This window comes from Colobus angolensis, unplaced genomic scaffold (genome assembly GCF_000951035.1).
Source record: "Colobus angolensis palliatus isolate OR3802 unplaced genomic scaffold, Cang.pa_1.0 Scaffold194, whole genome shotgun sequence".
NCBI classification, from domain to species: domain Eukaryota; kingdom Metazoa; phylum Chordata; class Mammalia; order Primates; family Cercopithecidae; genus Colobus; species Colobus angolensis.
Window position 1 is genome coordinate 1,801,646 of NW_012115088.1, and position 11,504 is coordinate 1,813,149.

Genomic DNA, 11,504 nt, shown 5'->3' on the forward strand with positions numbered 1-11,504 from the left:
CTAGTCTCAGTTCTGCCACTTATTTAATCTCTCTGAACCTCACTTTTCTTCATCTATTATATTTGAACTGCCACTACAGAGAGAAGCTGTGAGAAACATAAGTGCAGTACTTCTAAACTACAAAGTACTATATGACAGCAATAACTTACACATTTTGTGGTGAAACAGTGTGTGTCTATTTGGAAACCTGTGTTATATTTCACATAAGAAGAGATACAAATGGTTCTTAAGGCAGTGAAAAAAAAATGTTTAACTCCTTTAGGAATCAAAGACAATGATTTCTCCTATTAAATTACAACTAAATAATATCCAGGCAGCAGTTAAACTGCACTCACAACTGTACAAACCTTTGTGGAACACAGTTTGGCAATACATTAAAAAGTTCTTAAAAATGGATAATATGCAGGAACAAGAGGGCCAAAAAGACAGCTCCACCAATCATCCCCCATGCAGGAACACCAAATTTAACAACTATCTACACACACACACACAAACACCTTCTTAAGAACCAAGAAACAGGTGAGCACTCACAGTAGTTGATTTTAACTTCATATCACTGAAAGGGACACTGAAGAGGGTAGGAAAGACAGTCTTAAATCACCAATGCCATCCCTCCCCCATCTCCCATCAGCAGCCCTGTGCTGCAGAGAGAAAATCTGTGTACTTGGGAGAGGGAGAGTGCAGCAACTGTGAGACTTTACATTGAACTCAGTGCCACCCCATCACAGTAGAAAGCTGAACTGAGCTGATGCCCACCCACAGAGGAAGCATTCAGATGAGCCACAGCCAGACAGGCATCACCCATCCTAGCAGTAGGAACCTGAGTTCCAGCAAGCCACACCAGCATGGACTAAAGTGTTCTGGGGCCCTAAATAAACTTGAAAATCAGTCTAGGCCACAAGGACTGCAACTCCTAGGCAAGGTCTAGCTATGCTGGGCTTGGAGGCACTGGACATGGGGGATACACAACCTACTCAGACACCAGCTAGGGTGGCTAAGGGAGTGCTGGCATCACTCCTCCCCGAAGCCTAGCTTGTAGCTCCAAAACAGACTCCCTCCTTATACTTAAGGAAAGGAGAGGGAAAAATAAAGAGGACTTTGTCTTGCATCTCTAAAATCAGCTCAGCCACAGTAGGATAGGGCACCAGGCAGAGGTGTGAGGCCTCCTTTCCAGGCCCTAGCTCTGATTTCTAGACACATCCTAGGCCAGAAGGGAACCCACTGCCTTGAAGGGAAGGGCCCAGTCCTCACAGGATCCATCATTTGCTGACTAAAGAGCCCCTGGGCCCTGAATAGCCAGAGTGATATCCAGGCAACACACTGTGGGACTCAGGTGAGACTCAGCACATTCCCAGCTGTGGTGGCTATGGGGAGGGACTCCTTCTTCTTGCAGAGGACAAAGTAAAGGGCACTTTGGCTTGCACTTTAGGTATCAGCTTGGCCACAGAAGGGCAGAGCAACAAGTGGGCTCTTGGAGACCTTATTCCAGGCCTTGGCTCTGGGATGGCATTTCTGTACCTGTCCTGGGCCAGAGGGAAGACCACTGCCCTGAAGGGTGAGTCCCAGCCTGGCAGCATTCAAGACAAGCTCACGAGAGAGCCCTTGGCCCTTGTGAACATCAGCAGTAGCTTGGCAGTACTCCCCGTGGGCTTGTGGTGGTGATGGCCACAGGCTAAGACTCCTCTGCCTGTGAAAAGGGGAGGGAAGAGTGGGAAGGACTGTGTCTTGTAGTTTGAGTGCCAGCTCAGCTGCAGTAGAATAGAACACCAGGTAGCTTCCTAAGGTTTCTGACTCATGTCCCTGGCTCCAAGATAGTATCTCTGGACCTACCTGGAACCTGGGGGGTAATCCAGAGAATTCTTCTGAATCTTATTGAAGACCACTAAGGCGATACCTCTATGAGTCTGCAAGAACCACAGAGTCTGCAAGTAACCCACCGTTACTGGGCTTGGGATGTCCCCTAAAGCAGATATGGCATGGATCACAATATCCAAGTATATTAGTCCATTCTCAAGCTGCTAATAAAGACATACCCAAGACTGGGTAATTTATAAAGAAAAACAGGCTTAATGGACTCAGTTCCATGTGGCTGGGAGGTCTCACAATCATGGTGGAAGGCAAGGGGGAGCAAAGTCATGTCTTACGCAGCAGCAGGCAAGAGAGAGCTTGCGTGGGGAACTCCCCTTTATAAAACCATCAGCTCTCATGAGACTCATTCACCATCACAAGAACAGCATGGGAAAAGACCTGCTCCCAAGATTCAATTACCTCCTACTGGGTCTCTCCCATGACATGTGGGAATTATGGGAGCTACAATCCAAGATGAGATACAGGTAAGGACACAGCCAAACCATATCATCAAGTCCTTTTGAATACCTGGAAAGCCTTCCCAAGAAGGATGGGTACAAACAAGCCCAGACTGAGAAGACTACAATAAATACCTAATTACTCAAAGCCCAGACATCAATGAACATCTGTAAGTATCAAGACCATCCAGGAAAACATGACCTCACCAAATGAACTAAATACCAGGGACCAATCCTGGAGAAAGAGATATATGTGAGCTTTCTGACAGAGAATTCAAAAGAGCTTTTTTGAGGAAACTCAAATAAATTCAAGGTAACACAGAAGAAATTCAGATTTCCATCAGATAAATTTTTTAAAGGATTAAAATAATAAAGAATGAAACAAAATTCCACAGTTGAAAAATGCGGGCCAGGCACAGTGGCTCACACCTGTAATCCCAGCACTTTGGGAGGCTGAGGTGGGCGGATCACCTGAGATCAGGAGTTTGAGACCAGCCTGGCCAACATGACAAAACCCTGTGTCTACTAAAAATACAAAAATTAGCCAGACATGGTGGCAGGTGCCTGTAATCCCAGCTACTCAGGAGGCTGAGGCAGGGAGAACTGCTTGAACCCAGGAGGGAGGCGGAGGTTGCAGTGAGCTGAGATCATGCCACTGCACTCCAGCCTGGGCGACAAAGTGAGACTCCACCTCAAAAAAAGAAAAGGAAAGAAAAAAAGCAATCTCTCTCTTTTTTTTTTTTTTTTTTTGGAGGATCTCACTCTGTCACTCAGGCTGGAGTGCAGTGGCATCACAGCTCACTGCAACCTCCATCTCCCAGGCTCAAGCAATCCTCCCACCTCAGCTTTCCTAGTAGCTGGAAACACAGACACTAGCCACTACACCTGGCTAATTTTTGTAGCGACGGGGCTTCACCATGTTGCTTTGACTGGTCTCCAACTCCTGGGTTCAAGCGATCTGCCCACTTCAGCCTCCCAAAATGTTGGGATTACAGGCATAAACTACAGTGCCCAGGCCCATCAGTCTCTTAATAGTAGAACTGATCAAGCAGAATAAAGAATTCATACACGTGAAGACAGGCTATCTGAAAAAAATATAGTCAGAGGAGGCAAAAGAAAAAAGAATGAAGCACACCTATAAAATCTGGAAAATAGCTTTAAAAGGCCAATTCTAGAAGTCTTATTGGTCTTCAAGGAGGCAGAGAAAGAGACAGGTAGAAAGTTTATTCAAAGGGATAACAACAGAGAACTCCCCAAACCTACAGAAAAATAACAGTATCCAGTACAAGAAGGTTATAGAACATCAAACAAATGTAACCCAAAGAAAACTACCTCAGGGCCTTTTAATAATTAAACTCACAAAGGTCAAAGATAAAGGATCCTAAAAGCAAGAAGAGAAAATAAACAAATAACATACAACGAAGCTCCAACATGTCTGGCAGGAGACTATTCAGTGGAAACCACAAAGGCCGGGGTACAGTGGTATGACATATTTAAAGTGCTAATGGAAAAAAAACTTTTACCTGAAAATAGTACATATCTGGTGAAACTATCCTTTAAACATGAAAGAGCAGTCATTTCCCAAATGAAAGCTGAGGGATTTCAACACCAGACATGTTCTGCATGAAATACTAAAGGGAGTACTTCAATCAGAAAAAGGACATTAATGAGTAAGAAGAAATCATCTAAAAGTACAAAACTAACTGGTTATAAAAAGTACACAGAAAAAAATAGTATTATAACACTGTGTAACTGTGACATGTAAAATACTCTTAAGTAGTAAGACAGAAAGATGACCCACAGCTTTTCAAGACACAGGCAGTATAATAAGGTATAAACAAAAACAACAAAAGGTTAAAAAGCGGGGGAACAAAATTGAAGTGTAGAGTTATTAGTTTTATTTTTACTTGTTTATTTGTTTATGCAAGCAGTGTTATCAGCTTAAAATAATGAGTTGTAAGATAGTACTTGCAAGCCTCATGGTAACCTCAAACCAAAAAAACCTATAATGAATAAACAAAAAATAAAAAGTAAAAACTTAAATCAAACCATCACAGAAAATAACCTTCACTAAAAGGAAGACAGGAAAGAAGGAAAGAAAGAAGAAAAGACCACAAAACAACCAGAAAATAACAAAATGGGAGGAGTAAGTCTTTACCAATAGTCATGCTTAACCAATATAAATAGGCTAAACTCTCCAATAAAAAGATATATAGTGGCTGAATGAATAAAAACACAAGCCTCAATGATCTGTTGTGTACAAAAGACACACTTCACCTACAATGATACATACAGACTGAAAATAAAGGGATGGAAAAAGATATTCCATGCAAATGGAAAGCAAAAAAGAGCAGGAGTACCTATACTTACCATCAGACAAAATATATTTCAAGACAAAAAGTAGGAAGAAAGCAAGCCAATATGTAATGATAAAGAGGTCAATTCAGCAAGAGGATATGCAATTGTGTGAGGGTGTGTGTGTGTCTGCATATATACAGATGCACACCCAGCACTGGAGCACCCAAATATATAAAGCAAATATTATTAGAGCTAAAGACAGAGACAGACCCCAATACAGTAACAGATGGAGACTTCAACACCTCATTTTCCATATCGGACAAACTTCCCAGCAGAAGATCAACAAAGAAACATCAGATTTAATCTGCACTACAGAACAAATGGACCTAATAGATATTTCCAGAATATTTCATCCAGCAGCAGTAGCATACACATTCTTTTCCTCAGCACCTGGATCATTCTAGAGGACAGACCATATGTTAAGACTCAAAACAAACCTGAAAACAGTTTAAAAAACTGAAACAATATGAAGCCTCTTCTCTGCTACAATGGAATAAAACTAGAAATCAATAACAAGAATAATTTTAGAAACAATACAAACACATGAAAATTAAAGAATACGCTGGCCGGGCGCGGTGGCTCAAGCCTGTAATCCCAGCACTTTGGGAGGCCGAGATGGGCGGATCATGAGGTCAGGAGATCGAGACCATCCTGGCTAACACAGTGAAACCCCATCTCTACTAAAAATGCAAAAAAATTAGCCGGGCGTGGCGGCGAGCGCTTGTAGTCCCAGCTACTTGGGAGGCTGAGGCAGGAGAATGGCGTGAACCCGGGAGGCGGAGCTTGCAGTGAGCCGAGATCGTGCCACTGCACTCCAGCCTGGGCGACTGAGCGAGACTCCGTCTCAAAAAAAAAAAAAAAAGAATATGCTCCTGAATGACCAGTGGGTCAATGAAGAAAAAAAATTTCTTGAAGCAAATGATAATGAAGATACAATGTACCCAAACCTATGGAATATAGTGAAAGCAGTACTAAGAGCGAATTTTATAGCTATTAGTGCCTACATCAAAAAAGAAGAAAAACTCCAAACAACCTAATGATGCATCTTAAAGAACTAGAAAAGCAAGAGCAAGTCAAACCCAAAATTAGTAGAAGAAAATAAAGATCAGAGCACAAATGAATGAAATTGAAATTTTAAAAATACAAAACATCAACAAAACAAAAAGTTGGTTTTCTGAAATGATAGACAAACTTGACAAACCTTAACCAAGACTAAGAAAAAAAAGACCGAAGACACAAGTAAATAAAATTAGAGATGCAAAAGGAGACATTACAACTGATACCACAGAAATTCAAAGGATTCTTAGTGGTTACTCTGAGCAACTAAATGCCGGTAAACTGGAAAATCTAAAGGAAATGGATAAATTCCTAGACACACAGAATCTACCAAGATTGAACCAAGAAGAAATTCAAAACCTGAACAGACCAGTAACAAGCAATGAGATCAAAGCCATAATAAAAAGTCTCCCAGCAAAGGAAAGCGTGGGATCTGACGGCTTCACTGCTAAATTCTACCAAACATTTAAAGAACTAATACCAATTCTATTCAAACTATTCTGAGAAACAGAGGAGGACGGAATATTTCCAAACTCACTCTACAAGGCCAGTATTACCCTGATACCACAACCAGGCAAAGACACATTAAAAAAAAAAAAATTGCAGGCCAATATCACTGATGAACATTGATGCAAAAATCCTCAAAAAAATACTAGCAAACCAAATTCAACAACACATTTAAAAGATTATTCATCATGACCAACTGAGATTTATCCCAGGGATGCAAGGATGGTTCAACATACACAAATTAATCAATGTGATACATCATATCAACAGAATGAAAGACAATACTATATGATCATTTCAATTGATGCTCGAAAAGCATTTGATAAAATTCAACATCCTTTCATGATAAAAACTCTCAAAAAGGTAGGTATAGAAGGAATATTCCTCAACATAAAGAAAGCCATATACAACAGACCACAGCTAGTATTGTACTGAAAAGGGAAAAACAGGGAGCCTTTCCTCTAACATCTGAAACACAACAAGGATGCCTACTTTCACCACTGTTATTCAACAAAGTACTGGAAGAACTAGCTGGAGCAATCAGAAAAGACAAATAGAAGACATCCAAACTGGAAAGGAAGAAGTCAAATTACCTATTTGCAGGTGATACGATCTCATATTTAGAAAAGCCTGAAGACTCTACCAAAAAAACCATTAGAACTGATAAATTCAGTAAAGCTGCAGGATACAAAAAACAACATATAAAACTCAGTAGCATTTCTATTTGACAACAGTGAAAAATCTAAGAAAGAAATTTTAAAAATTAACCAAAGAAGTGAAAGATCTCTACAATGAAAACTATAGAACAGTGATGAAAGAAACTGAAGAGGACACCAGAAAAATTGAAAGATATTTTGTTTATGGATTAGAAGAATCAGTATTGCTAAAATGTCCATATTACCCAAAGCAATCTACAGAATACCATGACATTCTTAATAGGAATAGAAAAAAAAAAATTCTACAATTTATATGGAATCAAAAAAGACCCGAACAGCCAAAGCTATCCTGAACAAAAAGAACAAAACTGAAAGAAATCACATTACCTGCCTTCAAGTTATACTACAGAGCTATAGTAGCCAAAATGGCATAGCACTGGCATAAGAGACATGTAGATCACTGGAACAGAATAGAGAACCCAAAAATAAATCCATACATCTACTGAATTCATTTTTTACAAAGGTGCCAAGAACATACATTGGGAGAAAGGACAGTCTCTTCAGTGAACAGTGCTGGGAAAACTGGATATCCATTTACAAAAGAATCAAACTCCTTTATCCTTTATCTTGCCATATACAAAAATCAGATCAAAATGGATTAAAAACTTACATCTATGACCTCAAACTATGAGACTACCATAAGAAAACACTGGGGATACTCTCTAGGACATTAATCTGGGCAAAGATTTCTTGAGGAATACCCCACAAGCACAGGCAACCAAAGTAAAAATGGACAAATGGACATATCAAGTTAAAAAGCTTCTGCAAAGCAAAGGAAACAATCAACAAAGTGAAGAGACATCCCACAGAACAGTGGTTCTCACTGTGCAGTTTGGAGAAGGTGCAATACTCTCCAGCGCCACCACTACCATTACTATAAATAATGTTTGTAAAATTCATACGTACTAAACAATTTAGGACAGTCATGCCTGCTTACAGGTGTTATTTGTCTGTTAAAACTAGTCTACAGATTGTTTCATGAATGCTTTGTCGAATTATGATGAAGTGCAATAATGTTTGAAGACTGTAAGTGACACTGTATCTTGTTTCTAACAAGATAAACTTTGTTTCTGTCTTTGCTTTATCTTAAAAAAAGTTTATATCCCTTAATATTATACATTGCATTCCAGGAATATATCATTCATTCCTTCCACCCAACCAATGTTTACTCATTGAGTACTTAACACAAGCCAGGAACTATGGTCGATATTGGGAAAAATGAACAGACGTAGTTCCTTACCTCATAAATGTATATAAATAATGTATATACAGAGAGTTCCCAACTTACAATGGTTCAATTTACCATTTTTTGACTTTGCAATATATTCATACAACTATTGTTTTCCATTTTCAGTATAGCATTCAATAAATTACATGAGATATTCAGTACTGTAGCATAAAACAGGCTTTGTGTTAGATGATTTTGCCCACCTGTAGGCTAAGGCAAGTATCCTGGGCATGTTTAAGGCAGGCAAGGCTAAGCTATAACGTTCTGTAGGTTAGGTGTATTAAATACATTTTCCACTTAAACAATGGGTTTATTGAGACATAATCCCATCGTAAGTTGAGGAGCACATAAATCTGTACACAGACAGACATACAGATAGACATACAGACAGACAAGACAGATGGATAGATAAATCTATAGATATATTGAAGGAAAGGCATAGAATATTATGAATTAGAGACCTAGTTTAGATTAGAGGGGACAGTGCAGAACTCTCAGAGAGGGTGATATTTATTTTTATTTTTATTTTTATTTTTGAGACAGAGTCTCATTCTGTCACCCAGGCTGGAGTGCAGTGGCCTGATCTTGGCTCACCGCAACCTCCGTCTCCCAGGTTCAAGCAATTCTCCTGCTCAGCTCTCAAGTACCTGGGACTACAGGTGCACGCCACCAAGCCCGGCTAATTTTTGTACTTTCAGTAGAGATGGGGTTTCACCATGTTGGTCAATCTGTTCTTGAACTCCTGACCTGAAGCAATCCACCCACCTCGGCCTCCCAAAGTGCTGGGAATACAGGCGTGAGCCGCCATGCCTGGCTGAGAGGGTAATATTTAAACTGGAAACTACTCAGGCAAAGAAGGAAGGAACATTCTAGACAAAGGACATACCTCATATGAATGCCCTGAAGAGAAAATAACTTAAGATGTTCTAGAAACCAAAAAATGCTGGTGTGACTGCGGCATAGTAAGAGACAGAGGAGATCTAGTGATGAAATTGGAGAGGCAGGTGGAGCCAGATCACAGAAAGTCTACAGACACCACGGGTGTGTCAGGTTTCATGGTTATCATGCAAAGCCAATAAAAAGCTTTAAGTAAGAAACTGGCATTTCATTTGGTATTTTAAAAAGATCACTCTGGTCTCTATAAATGGGTAAGAGGAGTGAAAAAGTAGAAATGAAGATGCCTGTTAGGAGAATGCCACAGTAAGCAGAGGGAGAAATGAGGGTGTCTGGAGTAGCATTGTGGTAGCAGAAATGGCATTGAAGGAAAAGATTCTTAATTCTAGTTTGGAGGATGTTTAAATAAACTACAACAAATCCAGAGAACAGATCATAAAAGTTCACTCTCATCTCATGATTCTTCATCAACGTTTAGAAACCATGTATCACATGGACCTTGAAGAAGAGGCAGAAGTACTTACAAAATTTTGGAGCTAAAAGGAAGCACAAGAATCCTGTAGTCATCTTTTACTACCCACACATACGTGTAGTTAGAATCAGAGTAAGCATCGGATTATGATCTTTAGCCTCCACAGACTATCTTGCCGTATGATCTCATGAACAGGAATATACTTTACCAACTTTCTCTTTTCAAACTTAACTAGACACCACTCCACTTTGCTACAACTCTTGTAATGCACTGCTTACTCATTCTGGAATTTGGAGAAAGGATGGAGAATGAAGAAGGAATGGGAAATCAAATTTTGAAGAGTAAGTATCATTCTCACTAAATCAACCCACAAACAAATAATATTCTCTACTGTTCCTTACCCTACTTTCTGGGCCCCAGGCATACTCAGAAGCCTGATATAAGTTCCTGGGCCCAACGCACTTGAAGAAAACAAGACCCTCATGATCATTTGAAATGTGAGTTAACTCCAAAGATTTAAGCATGACTAATTTAGAGAAAATCGGGCCAAGGATTAATGATCATTCTCCAAAACTTTTCTATTCTTAATTCCCAGGATTACACAACTATTAATTATAGAGAGTAACTCTTCTTGTTCTAAGTAATAGAAAATTTGTATCTACTATGTCCTAAATAACATGTTATATGAATTTCATCTCAATAGATCTACACTAATGTGTTATATCACCGTATCCCTTAACTTAAAAATATTATAAATGTACAGTTACATATAACTGTACACTGCAATCAGATGTTACTTGAAAATTCTAACCTTAAACATAGGCCTCACATGCTCCAAATGTGTTGCACTTGTAAAAGGTGCCTGAACATGGCTCACGGCCTCCATGAGTGCTTTAGCTGTCTTGGCCATCTGCTCCATTTCTAAGTTATACAGAAGTCTCCTTTGTTTTTCACTGGCTACACCTGAAACAATAAACACTATCAGCATTTAAAATATAAAACATTTAAGAATTCTATTTTGATGTTTTACTATCAAATAATAAACACCACCAACACTAATTAAAAATAATCCTAAGAAGCAAGACACAAAAGATCCCATATTATGTGATTCCACTTATATGAAAAATCCAGAATAGGAAAAATCCACGGAAATAGAAAGTAGACTGGTATTTTCCAGTGGCTGGGGGAGAGGGAATAAGGAGTAATTGCTTGATGGGTTTGGAGTTTCATTTTCGGATAATGAAATATTTTGGAATTAGAGGTGGTAGTTGCACAACACTGTGAATGTACTAAATGCCACTGAATTACTCATTTTTAAATGGCTAATTTTATGTTATATGAATTTTGCCTCAAAAAATAAATACCTAGACTGGGAGTCAGGAATAAGTGGAAAACCTATGAAAAGAGAAACGAGTAGGTACAACTGTCACAATAAAATTATTAGGGAAACAACCCAAATATGGAACTGGAGAAGACTAGACAGGTAAAATGCAATGGCATCTGGCCAGGTGTGGTGGCTCATGCCTGTAATCCCAGCACTCTGGGAAGCCGAGGCAGGCGGATCACCTGAGGTCAGGAGTTCAAGACCAGCCTGACTAACATGGAGAAACCTGGTCTCTACTAAAAATACAAAAAAATTAGCCAGGTGTGGTGGCACATGCCTGGAATCCCAGCTACTTGGGAGGCTGAGACAGGAGAATTGCATGAACCCAGGAGACGGAGGTTGTGGTGAGCCGAGATCGCGCCGAGCCATGATCATGCCATTGCACTCCAGCCTGGGCAACAAGAGCAAAATTCCGTCTCAAAAAAAATAAAAAAGAGGCAATGGCATCTTTGTACCACACAGGCTTAAATGACAGCTCCTGAGTTAACAAGGAAGCAACTGGCCATAACTTAACTCCAGGGTAATTTGGGTGTTTTCAGCACACCACCACCTCCTTCCCATTTCCAGCTTCTCTTATTTCCTA

General features: G+C 39.7%; 1 protein-coding gene across 1 annotated transcript in view; it reads right to left on the reverse strand.

The window, feature by feature from the left end:
- ARFGEF1 (ADP-ribosylation factor guanine nucleotide-exchange factor 1 (brefeldin A-inhibited)) overlaps nucleotides 1–11,504 on the reverse strand; it is a 107,435-nt gene that overhangs the window by 44,347 nt on the left and 51,584 nt on the right. The window contains exon 18 of the mRNA XM_011940903.1: nucleotides 10,349–10,500. Coding sequence (XP_011796293.1) covers nucleotides 10,349–10,500 — 152 coding nt within the window. The remainder of the gene's footprint in view (nucleotides 1–10,348; nucleotides 10,501–11,504) is intronic.